The sequence below is a fragment of the Rattus rattus genome, chromosome X (assembly GCF_011064425.1).
Source record: "Rattus rattus isolate New Zealand chromosome X, Rrattus_CSIRO_v1, whole genome shotgun sequence".
Lineage (NCBI taxonomy): Eukaryota > Metazoa > Chordata > Mammalia > Rodentia > Muridae > Rattus > Rattus rattus.
In genome coordinates, this window is record NC_046172.1 from 85,943,158 (window position 1) to 85,966,243 (window position 23,086).

General features: G+C 37.4%; 1 protein-coding gene across 5 annotated transcripts in view; it reads right to left on the reverse strand.

Annotated features, from left to right (window-relative positions):
• Pcdh19 (protocadherin 19) overlaps positions 1 to 23,086 on the reverse strand; it is a 100,640-nt gene that overhangs the window by 18,420 nt on the left and 59,134 nt on the right. For 3 of the 5 annotated variants that reach the window (XM_032889700.1, XM_032889703.1, XM_032889698.1), the window contains one exon: positions 20,825 to 20,997. In XM_032889700.1, the coding sequence (XP_032745591.1) occupies positions 20,825 to 20,997 (173 nt within the window). The remainder of the gene's footprint in view (positions 1 to 20,824; positions 20,998 to 23,086) is intronic. The other 2 variants (XM_032889702.1, XM_032889699.1) reach the window with 1 other exon arrangement.

The following is a 23,086-nucleotide window of genomic DNA, read 5'->3' on the forward strand; positions in this document are numbered from 1 at the left end:
GTTCAAGAATATGTGCCTCTTTAGTAACTAGAACATAGACTACTGAACTGAGCAGAGCCAACTTCCTATACGGTTGTGGAGAGAGGCATGGATAAAGGATTGCATGCTCTATAATATTTGTATTTATTTTGAAGAAATCACATCTATTTCATAATGATAATGCCCAGATAATAAATGTCTGTATAATTATAAATTGATTCATAATTTAAATAACATAGCTGATCCCAGATACTGGGTACAACAGCAAATTTCTCCTATCAACTAAATATTATCCAGGCTTCATTCCAGTCACCACAGAGAACAAATGGAGTTTAAATTCGGCTGCAGTTTTCACCGGCACTTTTAGATTTTTCTTGTGGTATTTAATATTTTACATTTCCTTAGTTTGTCCAATGTCTGCCATTTCTTTGTTTCCTACTGTCGAAAGTGCAGCAACATAAGGATATGATTTTAGATTTTCCTAACCCTTGCCTAGTTCTCATCCCCTACTGATATGAAGCCATAAAACTGTATAATTAACTCCAGCTGCCCCATCTTCACTTCTGACTCTGGGAGCTGAGCAAGCCGACCCCGCAGGGTGTGGACTAAAGTGGGTGGAAGAATGTCTGGCTCCATCCCAGCCATGGTGTGCCTCACCCAAATTGCAGTCCTCCCCCACTAGACAATACCTAAGTTCTGCAATCATGTTTACACAGCTGGAACTGCACAGCCCTTGAAAATCATGCAAAGACGAATAAGGACTGCTCCCTGCTCCATTTGGAATGTAATCCTATTTCTTGAAAGGAGAATAAATGAATGTATTAAATTCCTAGTGTCATGATAAGGGCTACTGGGAAAGAGCCCGAATGCTCCCCTTCTGAACAGAATGTTCATTATCATGATTGCAGCAGCCCAAAGGCGTGAAGCTTTCTATCTGCTCCTAAATAAGCAGCAGTCAATGATAACTTCCTCCAGATGGAACAGCAGTACTACCAGAAAACACGACCACCCACTTCAGAGTTCATTTTATCATTATCTTTAAAATGACAGAGTAAATGGCTTTACCGAAGCAGGGTTTCTTGCCAGCCTGACACTTGAGATTATAGATGAGTCTGTTCTCCCCTTCATAGAACCCCCTACCTGAAATCTGTCATATTCTTGCTCACCAATGCCAAGGAGCACCCTTCCCCAGCCCCATCCATCCCTATAGTAAAGAAAAGAGAAGGTATAGTTTGATCTTAGCTTGACAGTGTGTCTATTGAGCACCTAAAGCCACAGAAAGTACTGAAGACTGCAAACTGCTTGGGTACAAAGAAAAGGCAAACATTTCTGCTCCAACACTTTGTCCAAGGGCAAGTTTCTCCTCAAGAAAGAGCCATGAACCATATTTACTAGAGCCACTCATGACTTAACCTGATTCACACCTAAAGGAAGTTTACAACTCCGCAGAACATCAGAGGCCACCTTTCTTCAGTCAAAATAACTTGAGCAAAGGGAAACCTGCTTTCTCTTAAGGGCAGTCTAGCAAAGGGTCTAAGAATGTGAGCTTTGGAGCAAACCAGCCTCTCAGTCCAAGCTCTGAAACCTCACAGTTCTCTTCTGGATGTTACTTAAAATAAAGCATGGCCTTTCGGAATTACTTTTTGCAATCTGGAATAAAAGACGAATAAGGCCAAGCATTTTGGGTGAGTAGAATAATTAAAAGAAAAAAACAAAAAGAAAAGTAACCTGAGCTAAAAAGCCTGTGTAGCAATGTGGAAGAAGAATTCAGTGTGATTATAGACTTGTAGAGAAAGCTCTAACTCTTTGGCAGCCATGGAGCCCAACCTGGTCTCATCCTTTACTATGTACTCAACTACTGGTGGAATGCAATAAAAGTGTGCTAAGAAATACCACCTCTAAAGACATCATCACATTAGGCTACACTGATGACCCAAATGCCACCAAGTTTATTTGTTTGGGTTGCATTCGAATTAAGATGCAAGTCCTCCTTGGAAAGGAGACAGCAGTTTGTTTAACAAGTCCCTGGAAACAGAGCATTAAACAATCAAATTGTAAGTGGCTAATAGGAGAGAAGCAAGGAAAGGAAATGAACACAGGGAGGGGCTTTGGGTAGAAGGGCTAGAGGTAGGACTGGAACTATGAAAACTTAAACAGTACAAGCAGTATTTGATGCTTGAGCTGCCAAATGGAGTTAAAATGCAGGCAGACAGATACAGTTACACTCTGCACACAATTGTTTCAAATGCTAGGCCTTGCATCCCCCAGAGACCATGAGCAATGCTCTTTTGCTTGTGCTTTCTTGTCTTCCTGTGCACAGAGCTAATATCTTTGTTACAGATCTCATCATTTAAGGGAGGGAAACACATACGCGAAGAATGCATTCAAATTCAAGAAAATACAATTCAGACAGGAAATATGGACAAAATGCCTAATATGCTAAGTATGCAGAATTAAATTGAATGAGGCACTTGGGACGGGCAAACAAAAGAGGCTGCGGCACACACACTTGGAAAGGGAGTACTAAGTTGGAAATACAGAAAGTTTTCCCATTGATTAGTCCAGAGCATACTGTGAGAAGAGAGGTGAGAAGGAATAGGAAAGTTGACTTTACATTGTGAATGTGAGAGAAAGACATGATAAGAGGAAATCCCAATAATGAAAGTGAAATCATAAATTAAAATCCAGTAAGATAGGTAAAGTCAAAATGCCTATCGAAAAACAGCAATCACTTTCTTAAATAGCGGTACATATAACTAAAACAGAAAGATGGATAGACAAGAATGCCCTTTAAAGTCGAAGTAGAGAGCCTGTGACAAATGAGGCCCATTTAGTTCAAGGACAAAATATATTTATGATGTTTTACCCTCTATTTCTCCACTAGGCTAAGTTCTTCGCATAGATCACTATCTCAAAAGGCTAAACATTATAATCAGTGGGGATAGTAACATAAATGCAGTTCTGAAAGACTGATAAAGCCCAGATACCCATATGTATTAAATACCCAGAAGACTGAAAGGCCCCCAAGGTAAATTGAAGCAACTCTGGCCATAGAATTTTGACAGGAAATGGGCTAGGACTCCTGAACCAATGGCCAGTTAAGAAATCAAAGGAAGGAGCTAATCACTCCATTGTGAGAAAGGCAACCGCAGCTGCCAAAGCATTAGAGGGGAAACATCTGCGTTCTTCACTTAGGGGAAAGACCTAATTAAGTTGAAAATCGCAAACTATTCAGAAATGGTGAAGGAAGATGAGAACATGAATTGGATGTATGGAAGAAAGAGGACCACTTCCACAAAAATACATACATTGGACAACTAAACATACACAAACAAAAGCCAAAGAGGAGCAAGAATCTCACAATGTTTAGCACAATTTAAATTGAGCAATTTTCACCCCATGTCGCTCACAATATAATGGAAGCGTTTTTATATACTAAAGCCTCATAACTAAGAGTCATATTTCCTGGTACATCTTCTTATTTAGAAACAGAGAAAAGCTCAGCTTCAGAGTACTGCGATAATGTTTTAATGCTAAATACACTATTATAGGTTAAATAGGACATTAGCAACAGTGAGCCCCTCTAAATCACTGCAGTCTGGACCCTGCAATACATATGAAGGAAAGAGAGAAAGATAGGTGCTGGAGGTCATATGGGGAGTTAGTGCAGATTCAGAATTTCTATCCATGTGCTTGAACAGGACTTTACCCCCCCCCCAATTCTACAAATACAACAGAAAATTAAATCAACAATAACAACAATAAAACACCAATAGAAGAGGGAAAAAGAAATAGAGTAGTGATGATTTATAAATTCAAGATGACAGTTGTATGTTTCAATGATGTGAAAACATAATTTTACATTTTCATTGAGAAATAGTCATTTCCAAGTTACCTATAATATACATATAATATATATTCTCACACACAAAGAAAGCCCAGCATGGTAGCCCATGCCTGTATTCATAGCTGTAAGGAGGCTGAGGCAGAAGGGTCATAGATTTAAAAATCATCCTGAATTATAGAACGAGATCTTTTATCAATAAGACAAAAGCAAATCTAGAATGACTATTCCTCAGAAAACCTGTACTCCAATAAGCCAAAGAAAGAAAGAAAGAAAAAGAGGAAGAAAAAAAAAGAATCTGATCAAAAAGAGTCCAAATCAGAGGAAACAAGGAGAAACAGAAACCAAAGACTGATTTTATCAGACATTTGGAGGAATGGAGTAGGTATATATTAAAGGGAGCAAGAAACCAGCAAAGTTAGAGTAGGAAAGCAGGAAGACATAAGCGGTGATTCAAGTAGCATATTGTGGAAAATCAGATTGCCAGAGACACAGATAACACAGCAGGCCAATTCAACATGAAATGTAAGAAACTGAAAGGCCAGGAACTATACAAATGCTAAAGCTGTAAATACACCTAGTCCTATCAAACATGCCCCTTGGGGTACTTAAAGCACACCCATTCTTTCCTTCATTTCATAGCAACAGTACTTATGCCCTGACCTTTCTGGCATCAGTAAAGTTCTGCTGTATTTTCCCAAAGCAAAATATATTCCAAACTGGAGGAGGCAGCCCTTTATACCAATGATGAAAATTTCCTGCCAATCCAGTAGCCTTTGAGAATTCAAGTGGAAAAACAATACCCTGGAGTCACATATGTAGGAAGCAGAAACTTTCTTTGGATCTGTGTTTCTTCCTTACAGTAACTCATTTTACAACTAGCATCTCTAGAATAATGGCATGAATGAGAACATCCCTGGGGGAACGAACCTAAGAAGTGACTTATGGGCTGGGATTTAGTCACGGTAGAGCGCTACTCAGGAAGCTTGAAGGCCCCACCGTCCCAGCTCCCGAAAAAAGAAGAACAACAAAAAAAAAAAAGAAGAAGAAGGGGACTTATATATTGTTGGTGAGTGCTTAGCACATGGATTGATGAATACTTGCTCAATTGGGATCACCTATGACCTGTGTGGGAAACTGGAAGCAGTAGTAAGAAAGCCAACTCTATCATCTGAAGAAAGCCACAAAAATGTTCAATTAAGTATAAAGGATAACTAAATCAGGAAAACCGAGCAAAAAATTTCAATGTCGTTGACTGTATTTCCTATAAAAGTAAAGTAGATGGAGTAGTTCTTCAAAGGGAGGAGCATAGAAGAAGGCTAATCTGTAGACAGGATGCTTGGGGGAAGACCTAAGCAAGAAATATCAAGGTAAAAGTGCAAAGGAAAGGGGAGGGAGAGACTGCAGTTAAAACAGCAGTGGCCCCAAAGAAGAAAAGGCTTAGAGGATTAGTTTCAGAAAAACAGATGAACTGTAAGGGGTGAGACCTGCTAGGCAAGCAGGAGTTGTCTTAATCTTCAAGGCAAACAGAGGCAGTTAACAACTAGGAAAGAGGGAATGAACTGACAATTAAGTCCATTGTACCCTTAAGACTTATTTGCTCCCTAATACCAGGGTTAAAAGCCTCCTGTTTGGTAGACGTTCGGTAGTTTTTAGTTTAACTGTATTTTTGATAGACAACCTACTACTTCAATTTGATTTACCCCAACTTTATGATATTGCCATTGAGCTGCTTCAACAAAATGAATAAAGGAAATTAAGATAAAAGAACAATTACCCCTCAAAGCAAGCACACCATACCATCTGTTACCTTGAATATGGCACTCATTACAGACCCACTGGCAAATGGCTATGTGCTCAGGAATCTGAAAAGGTTGTGCCCCGAACCCAAAATCAGATAAAAGAAAGCTCAGCAGTGGAAGGACTTTAACAATTATCAACCCCCCCTCCCCTCTTCCTGCAGTAGGAAAACACTGGCAAGTCATGAATTAGCATGGCAAGAAAAGAAATCCTACACCTAAGTACTGAAAGAGAGGGTCAGGTGAAGAAGAAATCAGCACAGATTTCTAGTCAAATAAGGCTACTCGTAAGACTTCTATTTTGTCCATATTATAAAGAGGGAAACAGACATGGCTAAGAAGAATGACTCATAAGGATAAATTTTGGCAATTCCGTTTTGGGTATCTACTAAATAATAGGCATTGTGTTAAATGCTTGCCATATACTACCATCTCATTCAATTCTCTCCACATAGCTCCCTGGCAAATTCTACCAATACCCTGCATTATAAAGATGTGAAATTCAGGCAGGCAAATAATATGTTTATAGCCATACAGCCTTTGTGGAATGTAATGAGAACCTGAACCCCCTGACTCTTGGGTCAACCAGTGCTCTCCTTGGTAAATGAGATCACACTGGGATGAAAGCTCTCAGGCCAACAGGACATGAAAGGGAAGGGCACAAGGGGGAAAGCAACCTAGCAATCCGATTCCCAATTATAGTGTACCAAGAAGAGGTGTGATACATAAAAAGGTTATTGGTATATGGTTGTACCCTTCGCCATACTGCCTCATCATCCCACCCTACAAACATACAAGTCAAAATTTTGAGAGGCTACTGACTTTTAGCCAAAGCAGCATGGTAAACAATGCTATGGAAATTTCAAGTTCTTGCTCCCACTGAGTCACGTGCTACAAAATTATTTTAGGGACTCTTTTAAATATTTTTCATATAGCATATCAATTTAGACTTTTAGATCCAGAGAAGTTATATAATTTCAGCTACATTTGTTATGGGATGTCAAATTATGAAAGGAACATGATTTCTCAATGAATCAGCCATTTAAAAAAAAACCCATGGTGCTGACCCCTATGTTTAAAGTTCTTTCTTCTTATCTTTAATTGTGCACAGTTCTCTTTTGTCCTCCTTTCCACTTGCATATTGACAAATGAAATTACATCATAAGGTCCCTCACAGGCCAAAACTTTATGCTGCAAAATGCAGTCTATAGCTACATTCAAAGCTTAGAACCAATCGAAACCCTAACTGAGAGTAAAAGCATGGGTAAACAACTCTAAGAAAAGCAAGGGTCGCATTAATTTTTTCATGGATTATTTCGTTTGTATGAAATCCTAAGATTTTAAGAGCCCACGGCTGAAGGTTTTCTTTTTTCAATCATTAACAAATTCACTTTTTTTACACCGCAAAAAGGGCAAAAATTCAGAGAAACATAAATCCCCATCATTTCTCAGATGACAGTGTCTCCATAGACCTGCTGTGAACTCATTCATATGGCAAGAAGATATGACCTTTCAGGTAGGAGCTGGGCATTTTTCAGTGCATTCTCGGAGTAGAAAAAGAACAGAAGGGATTCTTTATATTCTTTATTTGTAGGGTGACTTTTTAGAGGAAAAACTAGAAATGAAAAATGTATTTTCTTTTTCTTTTTTTTTCTTTTTCTTTTTTCTTTTTGTAAAGTCTGACCATGCTGTACAAACAGCAGTAACAGCAGAAGAATCAATGATATCTGCCACTTATCAGCTTTTTAAGAGCAACGAGGCAAGAGTTATACAGATGATCCTAGGAACTGAGCTGTGCATTTTTTGACCTAGGGAAGGCTAAGTAGAACACCACTATGGAAAAAAAAATGAACCAGAGATTTGCTTACCTCATAAGGGTTCCAGAATGCATGCATTTTTATTTTTATTTTTACTTAAATTAGCCCAGACTTCACTTCCAATCTTTCATGGATCTTATAATCTCTTTATATCTCAAAAGGGATGGTTCACAAAAATGACTGGATAGGGAATGGAGCTTCCAAACATTTCACAATAAGTAAATCAAATAACACCTCTCAAATGTTCTTTAGGACACCGAGAGCTCTGAGCAAACTTGTAAGGTTTAGTGGCCTCTCTTTTCTATGCATTTCCCTCCTCTAAGACTGTATTCAGTATCAAGAAAGTCATCCTCCCTGAATCTCTCCATAATCTCCACTTTGGAACAATATCTAACAAAAACTCACTTACAACTTAATATGAATTTGAAAACGTATATTCACTGTTCTCCTGTGGGGTGCCTGCAATTTGAACCATCATCATGAAATGCAATGCCTTGGCCTCTGTTCAAAGGATCTCAGATATGGAGTTTGGGATAATAGGGATGCTGACTGAGATCAAACAGAAAGGAAAGGCTAGGTCAGTGACTCAATCTACTGTTTATGCTTTGAGTACTTACTATTTGGCAGTAAATAGACAAAGTGAATCATGTCATAACTACCTTGAGAAGTAATTTCTGTAGTTCTCCCATTTTGCAAATGAGATAAAATTTGAGTGACTAAACTGAGGTCTATAGTCATCAATTATCAAAGGTTAACCAGGGACTTAGATTTGTCCTATTCCAAAGTCTGAAATCTTTTTTTTTCCTATGCTGTGTGGCAAGACTGGCAATGTTGAACTTGAATACTATGGAGCAATATTAAAGTATTTGTATTTTCCCATTAGAGCCAGTTCATAAGAGCTACACCCTGTATTTATAGGGCACTGTCTATCTATGAGAAGCAGAATTCTGAGGCTTACCTATGAGGATTACTTACATCACACTTACTGAGGGAAATCTTGATTATATCTCATTCAATCCCTGTTGATCTTAGTTTCAACCACAAATATGTGCAGCTTATGTCATTGCTCTCTCATCGCCTCATTCTAATTTTCTGTACAATTCTCAGCCTACTAAGAGAAGTCTGACTTTATTCTTCAGTTCAAATGGCTTTTTTTTTTTACTCTTTGGATTTTTGTTTTTAATTCTACGCTTGTCTACCACTTAGAATTGTTGTAAAGGATAAATAATGTATTATAGTATGCCTTGCATAGCACAATGATTCCAGAGACTGTAAGGTTTCAAACCTTCTATATTAATGGCAATGGGAATTTAGGATGCCAGAAAGACTCAATAATGCTACATGTTCTATATCTGCTTCCATACCTGAATTTCTGGAGTAAGAATTTTAAGCGCTAAAGGATCCTAGATGATGATTAATAGTGTTCCCCTAGAAGATGCTCTCCTTTTCAAAATTATGTAAGACACTGTCTAACTTTGTAAATCTCATTTAAGAGACAGCTAATTCCTCATCTAGAGATTCAGTCCTACGGGATCTGTAAATCGTTATTTATTTTAGATAATTCTTATTTAGAATACAAAAGAAAAACCACTACGAGGTGCTAAAGATGGATAAGCAAAAGGACAGGGTGCAACATGCTTCAAATGCTCACAATAATATTTCTTTAATGATATACTTACTCCCAAGTATTGAGCTTACCAAACAGAGTGGAATGGGGAACTAAGAGGGACAAACAATGCTGCTCCTCCATCTTCCTTATGGAAACACAGTGTTTTCAGTAACGGGAGGGCCTATCTGACAACCTATCATTTTGAGTTAAGGAGCACTAGTTAAAAGATGTTTCCTCCTTCCAACACTACAACACTCATCTTTGGTTCAGCATCACACAGGAAGCAAGACAGAACCTTATCTTTACTCAAAATTCAGTCCAAAACACAAGGTAAACAGGCTCTGGCAGGCTTGCTACAGCTACAGTCTGGGTAGGACCTAAGGACCATCCACAGATGCATCTGCTGATGCAAAATGTAGACATAGTGGAAACAATTTCAGTCCATTTTCATACGATCAGAACCTGGAAAACATGGTAAAGTATATGACCACAGAACTTTCCTGGCACTTCATCTGCCAGAAAAATATAGATCAGTCACTCAAATTTTACTCAAATGGCCAGTCATTTTCCTTCATAATGGGAAACACTCAACTACCACAATCCTTAGAGTAAAACCGAGTTTCTTTGAAAAAGCCTGAACAGATCATTTTAAGGCATACTAATTGGCATCAAAAGGAAAGCACCAAAAGGTAAATAGATAATGAGTTTGAAGTGTTGGTTTCTTGGTGCCTGCTCTGGTAGTTCAGTCTGTTTTGCAGACTCATTAGCTGACTAGATTGATTAGCAGCTGAGTTCGGAAAGTGCTCACTTGCTGTGTTAGCAGACTAGTGTGATTTGATACGCCTACCCTGGAGTTAGTTAACTAGGGCCCAATGGTGATGATTTCTCTAATCAAAGAAGGAAGGTTTCCTCACCATCTGATTTCAGGTTAAGTCAATTATAAATCTGAAAGCGTTTGGTGAAAGTCAAGACAGGTACAATGAAACCGTCTAAATTGACAGCCCTCACAAAGGCCTGGCTATAGTCTCTGAAACTTGATGTTTAGGCATTGTTTTTCTGAGTTCTCATTTTGCCAGTAAGCAAAAATCACCCAGTATACAAAAACTCAGGCTTAATAGAGAACTCACAGATAATCACTCAACTTTTTTTTGAAATGTACAAACAGTTTGATGAGCACTGAGTCCAGAGAAATAATTTGTACTTTGTGCTGCACTCTGGACTTTGTCATCAATTTGTATTCTGACATTAATACAGCTGTTCAACTGTTTTGTACGTCAGTTTTTCTCCCAGAAAGAAAAAAATGGAACAGATATTTATATGCAGCGTGTCTGGGGGATGCAATCAATGCTCAAATTAAAAGAACTAAATTTTCTGGCTAGTCATGGCAATAACAAAAGTTGCCTGAGTTTAAAATAATTTACTTTTGCATATCAGTAATGGTTCCGTTTCTGCTGCTAGCTTGTCTTGGTTTATCAGTAGGGTACAACAGGACTCTTTGAAGCTGGAGGCATTTTTTTTGTTTCAATAAGCTCATTTTTAAATTAAATTAAAATCAAAACCATTCTTTTGGTTCATCTCCCAGATTAAAGCTAACTGACAGCCTCATTAATGATTAAAAACAGCAGGTGGTGATGGCTTGGAACAGTTTGACCAGTCTAAATATCTTGGAACCTACATCTTTCCCTTTCTCCCTCTTTCCCATGTATTAAAATGGAAAGATTCTGTTGTTCACACAGGTTGGTAATTTTACAGACTGAGGAGCAGAGAGGAAAGCAAGTCGTCCAACACCCATTGAAGGGAAGAAAAAATATAGAAAAATATAGAGATTGAGAGAATGGCAGCAGAGAAGTTGGAAAACAGATTTCTGGAACAGAATTAGTATTTGCAAACTAATGCCTGCCTGGGAAGCTACCTTGCTATAATCAATTAGGGCTACCAAGTTTTCCCAGGTAATTAGAGCAACGTATGTTTTCAGATTTTCACTTAAAAAGAAACAACATTATAAATTATACTTTCAGTCAAGCCAGATTTCAATTATAGTCCTAGAAGACTTAGAGACTAGATTCTAGGCCAGGGTTCAGAAAGCCACTAGGGCTTAACCAGTTGGACGAAGAGTCCATAAACATATGTATAGAGCTCTGACTTCAACCATGTTGAAATTTTTCCAGTTGAGTTGAGACAGGAATCCAAGTAATCTCATTTGCATTCAAGGGGGCATTACTTAGATTAAAAACAGCAAAACTTGGGTTGGGGATTTAGCTCAGTGTAGAGCGCTTTGCTCAAGCAAGGGGCCCTGGATTCGGGTCCCCCAGTCCAAAAAAAAGAAAAAAAACAGCAAAACTTACAATTAAATAATAATGTCTATTTTTTTTATTTGTAGCCTGCCTGTTTGTTATTAAACCTTGTGAAGAATAACAAAGTAGAACTATTATTTCTGATTACAGGGACTCTTAAGAGACAAAGTGCGCCTCCAAAAGCCTCTTCAATGTGGCAGTACGTTGAATTCAAAGTACATTTTCTGATAAATTCCTGTAGCACCTCCTAGATCCAGTGCCTTTCAAGTGACCTCTGCTACATGCCAGCTTGTACATACCTCTAGGCACACAGCACATCTCTGGCCTGCCTATTTCTAAATGCTGTCCAGAGTTCATCATAAAACCTTACATCTCCTGCAATACCATTTTGAATTTGTCACCTACACCCATGTGGCTGTCCTCAAAAGCTATACTTGATAACTCTAGAGACCATTTCATTGCCATTCTTTTACTTTTGAATTTTTCTCTCTTGGGAGTATATGTGCACACATGTTTGAGATGGGGTGTGTGTGTGTACATGTACATAAGCACAGAGACAAGAGGGATTTCGGGTGTTCTGTGCCTTGTTCCCTGGACACGGAGTCTCCAGGTAAACTTTGGGTTTGGCTGGTGGTCTGCAAGCTTCAACCATTTTTGGAGTCTGTGCAACCTCCCCCCACTGACGGTGGTACACGTTTGGGAAATCGTGTTAAATAGGTTCTGATGATTAAAGTCGGTCCACCATGCTTGAACACAGTGTTGTTGCCTGCTGAGTCATCTCCCAGGCCCCTCACTGTGAAGAACAATTTTATATTCCCTTCACTTAGCAGAATAATTGGTTTTTGAGATGCTATTCTTCCAAGTTACAAAAAAAAAAAGTCTGTCATTTCCACCCACCTTGAGTTTTAGAAGGTCATGTATGACCAACTTCTAGATTATTTAGGACCTCTGAAAACATCTCTTTAAGAGCCTGTTGATAGTACCCAACAAACAACATTTCTCATTGCCCTAGAGGCCAACTTAAACATTGTGTGACCTGGTGTTTGGTGTTGTTATTTTTATTTCTAAGCTGGAGATTTATTGTGAAGTCTTACGTGAAGAAAAAGTGAAAATATTTCCCTGTGAAAAATTTACCTTTTGAGTGTGGATGTATTAAGTAAGGTTTCCCTGGCTCAATGATACTAGACACATGGTGAAGACGGAGATTTAAAACACCAGGGAAAAATTAATTCTTGATGACTGAAAAACAGGTATGGCAAAAGAAAGGCCATCTTGCAAGCACCCACATACTAATAGATGCTGTATAATTCTGATATACTTTAAGTTGCTTCTTAAACTTTTAGTATACATAATTTCCCATATTTATTTCATAGTAAATGTAGTAAAGGAGAAAGAATCAGAAAAATACAAATATTTAAACACTGTGTTTAGACTCATGCTTCTCTCTCCTGATGGGTTATAATGGTTCATAGTTTTATAATTGTACACAGGAATAAGTTTATACAAAAGGAGAGTTTCAAAAAGGATAATTAGCATCCTACTTTAGTGCATCTTTTAAGCATGTGAAACAGGCAATATTATAGCCCCTTAGGATGTGGGCCACAATCCCATGTAGGATCATGTAACTGAATATGGGGACTATAGAAAAAATGACGCCAGGTAAATATTTCTGTATACACAACAACCACAAATTAAGTAGAATCAATGGCACGCTGAATCTGAGGTGTTTTAGACAGTGCTAGCTCATGTTGAATCCTGCAATAGCATTGCAGCTTTGGTTCTTACAAAACACAACATGTGTACTTTGCTTCAGGCACCACACAATACCAAGTCACACCACTGGAAGCACCTTGGTCAGAATATTGAATGGTATGAAATTCCATGTTTATCACGCTATTCTTATAGTAAACAACAGGACTTAATCACAAGAAACAAAGGTTTTTATTATTTTTCTTCCATAATTCCTCAATGCATATTAAATTATTATATTTTGAATTATATTGTCTTAGAATGCCTTATTTTTAAAATGTCATGTTTGAGTTGCTGACTTGAGTTTCATTTTTTAAAAAAATCATTAAATGAATTCTGGCTTGGGATTAAGACGTGATGCTGACGAAGTCTGAAATGGATGGAAAGATACTTTTGCCATTTTTTGATCTGTATTTATACAAACCACTGTTCTCTTCATTGATGGTTATAAAAATCACAGCATTTTTACACTAAATTTAGAAAATTAAGTTTCTATATCTTGCATTATAAAATATCAATCCAATATTTAACTATGTAAAAATAAATAAGTAAATTCATTTTTCATATGTAAATTTTCTTTCATATTTAATAATTGATAAATGTATACAGAAGATATATTTTTAAAATATATTTCTCAATGATTTATTATTAAGAAACATTTATTTATATACTTATTTAGTCCACATATATACTTCATTTAAACCTTTTTTATAGGTGAAATAAGTCAGGAGTAGAAAAAAATTAAGAAACCATCAATTTTGACTTCGCTCTTACCTGTTACCCTAATGGCACTCTATCTACTCATTCTACCCTATAGAACTTGCTTTTGCATGCAACATCTGGGAGAGATTCACCTAGCAAATCACCCAAATAGAACACAATTTTATCTAGCATACAATCTTGGGCTTCCTGCTATCTCTCCAATGGGATCCCATTTCACCAAAGTATCTTTGAAAATGCATTTTGCTTTCCAGTTCAAATAATCTTAATTGATTTCTTCACTGATCATATGGCCGTCTATTCCATACTGGACCATTTATGCTACCGGCTCATAAACTCCTACAGAATCAAACTCTAAATTGTTCATTGTGCTCCCTGCTCTATCTTCCAGTGCTTAAAACCATTGAAATTCATAGTATAATCTAATCAAGATAGCACATGGCACTCTCTGGATGAATAATGAATCTTTCATCTTAACCGGTATTAATAGTAAATTTGCAAATGATCTTGAATGTGAAACAACTAAAGCTTCCAAATGGATTATAAAACCCCCTCTCTCTCTCTCTCTCTCTCTCTCTCTCTCTCACACACACACACACACACACACACACACACACATGCACACGCACACTCACGCACACACACACAATTACTTTTCATATTTGAAAGAAGATAAACATCTGGTTTTACTCCAAATGTCTTACATGAAGAAAAACTGATGATTAAATGTAAAAAAAAAAGTGAACAACTGCTAATGTCAAAGATATTTCATTAGTTAAAAGCAGCTTTCTATTGAAATCAATGACTGTCTTAATAAAATATAAATAATGCTTCGTAGAAATCCTATTATGTAATCCAACAATGTATCAGTTGAAAAAAGGTAAGCTCCACCTCTCACCTCTCTCCCTAGCTTCAAAGTTATATTTGACACAGAGAAAAATAAATATTTCTGGGCATCAGAAAAAAAGTTGAATTAGGCATTGAATAGCCATAAACCAGCAAGGTGAGAAACCTAGCATGTTATGGTGAAATTAAAGATGAACAGAAAATTCAACCTCAAAATGAGTATGTTTTAAAATATTTTCTAACATTGTTGTGCAAATTAGATCATGGGATATTTTCATAAAGTAATATTTTTCTTAGTCTTTTGTATTTGCATAATATTAATAATTTTATTATTGAGTCATCTCAGTAGACCCTAAATAAGGCAAAGTAAAAACATATTACTTTTTTTTTTTGCAGGTCAGTAACAGCAGAGTTAATACATTCAATTTCCAGAGCCAAACACATGAGCCCTCAAAAAAATATATTGTTGAATGAGGAAGGGCAGATGGGTCAGTTGGTATAGGCTTTTACAGTTCAATCTCCAAGACCCACAAAGTGGAAAGAGAGAACCAATTTCTCCAAGATGCTCTCTAACATAAACATGCTGGTCACTGATTGAATGCTCTCTAACTCTCTCTAACCCTCTCTCTCTCTCTCTCTCTCTCTCTCTCTCTCTCTCTCTCACACACACACACACACACACACACAGACACTCACACACATATACACTAATAAATAATAAATGTAATATTATTTTAATTTTGAATGAAAATTAGTGTTGTGTATGTCTTATGCCTACTTAATATCAAAATACTATACTGAGCCTGGGGCAGAATGCCATATATATGATGTATCATATATATGGCAACATTGTAAACCTGATTCTATGTTCAAGTAATTAAACATTTCAGTGTGTATATTAGCAAGATGAAGATTCTTTTTAAAGTTTCTATATGAGTGGAACTAGGAAAGAAATAACCACATGAATTGCAAAACAGTATATCTAGCCTCAAAGATGCTAATTCAGGTCCAGGGGGATCTAATCAACCTCTTTGTTGAAGTAAAGATAAAACTTTTTGACAGCAAATGCTATTCTGATAAAATGGAATTTTCAATTACTCTATGAACATCTGGTCAGAGCTACAATTTCTGGAGCCCAGCAGCATACTGCTTTGCAGTGTCACAAAATATTCTCCACTGAGAACTCCCTGTTTTGCCAAGAGATTAATTGAAATGAGTGTTTGGAAATTTAGTGAGGTGAAAGGTAAGTCAGGGGATAGATAAGGAGATAAAGATGTTCAGTCACTGAATCCTAATTTCATTAAAAGACTAGAGAAAATGAAATTCCACACTGTTGGTGGAGTGTTAAGTACAAAAATCTTAATATATTTGTGGTTGACACTAGCCTATGTATGGAATGAAGACTATGGGAAACTTACATGGCAATGGTATAGCAGCAGTCACATTAGGTGCACACCAAGTTCTTCTGATCCATATTTTACACAGAAAACACATTAAGTAATATTTAGACGATGAGCTTTGTAAATAAATGTTACATAAAAGGCAGAACTTAACACTTCCTGTTAAAACTTCTTCCCTAAATGAAGCAATGACGATCTTGCATTTGGGTGTGCTTGGATGTGAAAAGCAGATCAACATCACTGATCAACATCACTGTAAGTTTCTGTGTATTGCTTCTGTTAGATACCAATTAGTATGGGAAGGAAACCAACTCAGTGTTGTAGTGAACTCCAAATTAGGTGCATATTAGAGCAATTACCGTCATCTTTTCAGTAGATGAATTTATAATCAATAATTAAAATCATAAGGAAATTGAGTGTGATCTGAAACAAATTACTTGGAACTAGTGTGCAGTTCTAAGACACGATCCTGATAAACTTTACATTTAAGCATAATGCAATATCCAAATCACCATAAATGGCTTTGCAAAAAAAAATAGTAAGAGGGAAGCAAGCGATCTACTAAGGCTAGCACTACTCATCTCAGAGAAAACGTGGCTAACGAGAGATTCAATCTGCTAATATCCTCAATTATGCAACAAAATCAGGAGTCTAAGCCATCGCTTGACACCCTGTTGCCAATTTTAGGCATTAAAGGAGTCTATTCTTATTTTCTCAGGAAAGTGGCAAGCTTACTGAATAAAATCAGACAGGGAATGCATTGGTTAAGATAGCTGTCTTCTGAGACGCTCTGCCAGAGCATGACAAAAACAGAGGTGGATGCTTGCAGCCAACCACTGAACTGAGAATGGAGTCCCCAATGGAAGAGTTAGACAAAAGATTGAAGGAGCTGAAGGTGTTTGCAACCCCATAAGATGAACAACAATAGCAACCAACCAGATACTCCTCCACCCCCAGAACTCACAGGGACTAAACCACCATCAAAAGAGTACACATGGAGGGACCCATGGCTCCAGCTGTATATGTAGCAGAGGATGGCCTTGTTGGGCACCAATGGGAGGAGAAGCCCTTGACCCTACCAAGGGTATACCTCCCCCCAGTCTTGCAGTGTAAGGAAATGTCAGGGTAGAGTGTCGGGAGGGGGTGGTTGGGTAGGGGAACACCATTATAGAAGAAGGGGAAGGGAGATGTGATGGGGGGGTTATAAATGGGGAAACTGGGAATGAAATACCATTTGAAATGTAAATTTAAAAAATATCCAATTCAAAAAAAGAATCGTATTTAAAAAAGAATAAGAGATGTGGTTGTGATTGTGATTGTAATGTCCAAGCTCAGCATCAAATCACCCCAGGAGCCAAGACAGAAATAAGCTTGGCAGATGTGGTAGCATGCGTTCTCAAGGTGCTTTGAGACCAACTGAGAGATAATATTCTAAAGAGTATGGTATATCAAGGGAAATTTAGGTTAAAGAACATCTTCCTTTCCAAGAAGTCACAAGATCAACACGACAGGGGACAAACCTAGATAAGCCATATTAATTTATGGGTATGATGGATAGCAAATAAAGCTGGAGTTGTATGGCAACCAGGGAATTAAGTTCAACAAGTTCACCCACCTACTGACCTGGTTTCAAACTTGTTAAGAGAGATGCCATGGTTTAGAGTGCTGTAGAAAGCAGAGACTCTTTTTATCCCTTTGTTGGCATTCTGACTCAGATCACAAATATGTTTTTGTGAAGTAATCAAAACATAATCCGAACTCTCCAGTGACTAAACATCTGGGTTTTGTCCTTTGAATTTGAAAGTCTTTTAAACAGTCTCCTTCCCTCACTGAACATAGTGATTCTAGAGTTTCTCTGCTTAAGAGGACTCTCAGAAAAGTTACTGAATACTAAGACATTTGGGCCTTTACTCAAGACTGAAGATCCTCTTGTCATTCACACTGAGCATTCACATGCTGTAGCAAAGTTTTAAAAACAAATACTGGGTGGAGAGATGGCTCAGTGGTTAAGAGCACTGACTGCTCTTCCAGAGGTCCTGAGTTCAATTCCCAGCGATCACATGGTGGCTCACAACCATCTGTAAGGAGATCTGATGCCCTCTTCTGCTATATCTGAAGACAGGGACAGTGTGTTCATATATATATAATAAAAACAAATACTGAAGGCACTTAAGGCAGTTCAGTGAAGCCTAGGACTCCAGTGTCTCTCAAAAAGAATGGGCCAAATATAATCTGTACCATCTTAAATACTGACAATACAATGAGATCACATAACCAGCCATTTTTGCCAGCTCAAGAAAAAAAATAATGGGTACATAAAAATCATTTTTACTTTGATATTCCTGTGATTTCCCATCAAATACATGTTCCCACATGCACAGAGAAAGAGATGATGCTAATGTTGAAAGTACAAATGTCATAAGAATGACCCACAGTTCTGGCATCCAAGCTGAGCCAAACTCCCCAGTAAGTGGTGTAAGATTTTACCCTTTGTTGCTTGTATTTGGGATGTTGTCGCAATGGTTCTCAAAAACAAAAAGAAGCATCAGATTTAGAGTTTTGTCTCAAGAGCTCAAGATCTGGATTGTATGGTAAATTCTGTGAGTGAGTGCCTTTCAACTAGTGAGCTTTAGCATAAAATAAGATACACTTACATGAATGCAATTTTGAGACAATAAATACTATAAAATGTAAATGGTTGGAGTAATTGTGGGTTTTATTTTTTGCTTTTCTTTTTGATTCTTTGTTTGGTTTTTGGGTTTTGTTTTTGTTGTTGTTGTTATTTTGAGTACTAATAATCAACCCAAGTTAGCAGGTGACACAGTTCTTACAGAAAGCCTGGGGTTGGTTTAGAATACACAGTTACGTATTATAAAATCATTGGAAGTTGTTGGTAAAGACTGATATTTAAACAAGAGTACAATTTGTTTTTTGTCACTCAAACTCAAAAAGACCAGCTCAAGTATTAGTTCAAAGTTTAACCATTGCTGGAAAAATAAAAAAAAATGAAATTATAAGCTTGTAAGTCAAATACACGAAAAATAAAGATGTTGCCAAAATGGTATAGCAAAGAAAAATGTGTCTATGTGCATGAGTATGAAATCATCAATTTTGATACCAAGACAGTCTTTGGATACTGCCCATCCTCATTCATAATATTTATTTGTTATTAGATCTACAGTACATAAGGAACCCATTTGTAAGAAACACTCCAGAACATCTAGCTGCAACCCACTGATACTGTTTTCCTAGAGAAATGTGACAAAAAATTAAAACAGATATTGGTCTAGCCAGGCATAAAGTGAGAATCAATTACGGCGATTTTCATTCCTGGAGTAATTTCATTTTAGAGAGCATCTAAGAGAAAACCTCTGATCTAAATGAAGAAAGCCTTTCTTTGAGATACACATGAGTAGGAAATGATACATATCTGTCTGCATCCTCTGAGAATTAAATTGCCTCTGTTTCAGCTATATAAATGTTTAATTTTTTTCATCCTCAGTCATATAGTAAGGTTTCCCAGAAAGTATATTATCTCTGTAGATGTCACCACTCGCCAATTAAGGAAAGAAGCAGAGTACAATTGGAAGTGACCTGTCTATATTACAGACTTTGACACTTGAATCTCCTGAGGAGGGAATGGATTAGACAATTTAATAGACTTTACAGTGGCTAATTTTTTTCCATGAAAAACATTTAGTTTTGTGAATCATGCATTTTTTGGATTCATTTAGAAAACCAAAACAAAAGCGTTTAATGATGTTTACAGTGAAATGAGAACGCTGAAGACCAGCACATAATCACCATATTTTGTTTTCTCGTCTTGAAGACTTTTAGCAGTAGGGCTTCCAGCTGAGCATGAGACTAGCTTTTCTCAAGACATAGCCAAGCATTCTGAAGCTTCACTGAGCCTAAACACCAAATTGAATTCATACTTCTTAATTGGAAAAGACAGGCTGGTTGCATATCATGTTTACATCAGTAAAATATTGAAAATGACATTTGTGCCCAAGTCCATATGAACAATCTGCCTTAGCTAAACTCTGCTAGTGTTTTGATACCCTGGTTTCTGCCTAGCACAATTTTAAAGGGTGCTTCTTCCTAAATGTACTTGTATCTGGGTTCATAAAATAGGTTCTCTTCATAAATGAGGATGTGGCTCCTCGCATGTGTTTGAAGATTCATTTCACAATAACAGAAGGGTTTGTATGGATTCAATCACATTCTCTTACCATGTCTCCCCTGTAACCAATGACATAAACATCAGCAGTAGCTCTGTGGCTTTGAAATAGAAACGCTGTGAGCAAAATAGAATGTCTAGTACTTGGTATCCCCAGGAAAGACTACATGATTTGTTGGCCAAGAACAGTCTCTGGGGTAAGTTAACCAGACTAGTAGAGAAAGAAACCCCACCTCTCTAGTCTCATTGGAGCTATGTTCTATCCAGTTTAATTGCTCAGCCGAATCCATGCACTATAGCATAAACAGTCATTTATTCCTGGTGAGAAAGCATCTGCTTACTTCCTATGTACTCGGTGCAGTTATTATTAAAAGAATGTGGATGCAGCCGCTTATAAAATGCTTCAACACTGTACAAGGAGGTAGACTTATCTCAATAGATGTGGTACATCTCAAAACTCTCTAAGTGCTGCTAACATGTGAACAAACTAGTAACACTTGCAAGGCAGTAGAGTAGTACAATGAGTCTAGAAAGACGATGGGTTCTTCGGAGCAAACAATTTCAACTTGAAATTGGCCAGCCCTTACCATGGTCAGGCATCTGAGATCCCATGGAGGTCACGCTGGTATTGAGAACATCATTCACGGCAGTATCGCAGTACAGGCTCCTCTGGACATCATGCTCACTGTCGGTCTGGTCACTCTCCTCATGCCCACTATCCTTCAGGCTGTTGCCCTCTAGGTCCTTGAAGGTGGAGCTGCTGGGTTGAAGAAAGTACGTTAATTTACAACTGTGATAGATCTGACTTTTAAAATCTTTCCTAGCCAGGATGATGTCAGCTCTGTAAGGAGGCCAGCAGTGGCTAGATTGTCTAAAAGGGTAGAAATATGAAGAAGAGACATTTCTGTTAGAAGATAATAGAATTTAACAATAAAAAGAGGTTCTCGATATTGGATGCTTATACAGCTAATATGTTCATTTGCTTTGCTTTTTTTTTTTTTAGTGTTTCACCGCAGGCAAGGTGGCTAGAAAGCAAAATCTAAAATAACATTTCTAAAGAATATCACAATTCTGGGTTTTCCCCACCCTTATACAGTTATACAGTCAAATAGAAATAGTTAATGCTTTGTGAGAAATTACTGTTCATGAGTTACTGTTTTAAGAGATCAACATTAACTTTTTAAGTCATATTGGCTATATAAAGCAAAGGTGCTAATTATATTCTTACTTATACATGAAACGACACTTTTACAGAAGTTAAATGACTTGCACATGGTCACACTGATGGCAAAACAAAACAAAACAAAACAAAACAAATGTAGCACATCTAAGATCAAACTCAGCTTGTCGAATGTCAGTGGTTAAAATTGTTTCTCTACAGATATTTACTAAGCATCAATTATCAAAAGCAAAATGGCAGAAATTGAGGTAGAAAAATTAAAATTAAAAGGATGATCAGGGGTTGAAGAAACCAGGTCAGTCTCCTGCTTCTTTGATTGCTTGGTGTGTTTTTTTGAAACAGAGTCTCATTCTGTACCCAAGGCTGACCAGAGCCTTGATATATAGTCAGCATTGGCTTTTGAAGATGTGACAAGCCCCTTCTTCAGCCTCCTCCTCCTGTAGCCTGGGATTAGAAGCCTAAACTACATCTTGGCTCCCCTGTCAGTTTTGAGTAAAAAATGACGGAGGGACCAATTCAAAGAAAAGGATGGCTAGCTGTAGCTGAGGAAATCATTGGTGCACAGAATGGGTTTGGTCTAATTTTAGGTGTCTATTTGACTGGGCAAAGGGTGATCCAGGTAGCTAGTTACACCTTATTTCAGAATGTGTCTTTGAGTGTGTTAGCTGAAGAGATTAGCATTTAGATTGAAGAACTGAGTAAAGCATGTATCTTTCCCCAGTGTTGGTAGGATTCATCCAATCCATTGAAGACGTCCTGAAAAGAACAATAAGCAAAAGGTTGAATATCCTTTCTACTTGAACTGGGACATCAATATTCTCCCATATTCAGAACTCCTCATTTTCAGGCTTCCAGGCTCAGACTGGAATCTCTACAACTAGGTCTCTAATTCTCAGGCTTACAAATTATACCATCAGCTGCTCCAGCCTTCTAGTTTATTGGTGACCAAGCACAAATTTTCTGAAAACTCCACAAGTACATGAATCAATATTTTAAACTTCGAACATTCACAGGCCCGACTCTAGGAGACATTAAAAAGTTCACTGCATATAGTAAGAGCTTCGTCATAGAACAAGGACAATATGTCACTCTGCACATTTGTCCTAGAGGAAGCCTATAAAATTAATACATGACCAACCTAGATGTTGAATGCTTGGTAACATAAACATAAAAAGTGGAAGATCAAGAGAGAAGTAACTGGAAAGCCATGGTTATAAGAAAATGAGGAGTCTGGTGAGATAATGCACTGCCCTGTTAGTTAATTATTTCATAAAATATATCTGAGCATCGAAGTCATTAGAATTCAAATCACTCAACAGGCCAGTTTACTCAGTTCCTCCAAATTATGTCACAGAGATAGCTCGGTCCAATCAACCTACCAGGACTTAAGTCTATTTAAGAAAATCCTATAATTCTGTCATGGTTAAAAAGACCAATTGGAAACTCACGATTTAAAGTTTTTACCATTCCTAGCTTCATGGCCTAGATTCTATGGTTTCCTGTATATACGAATCCAAAATTTAAATGGATTCAAAGTTTATAATTTAGAAACAAAAATTGGCCCTGCCTATGAGCATTCATAATACCTCAGGAGAGAACCAATGACCTGCCTGCATGAGATTACACACTGTTCCATTTTGATGATAAATATTAGCTTTCAACCTATATT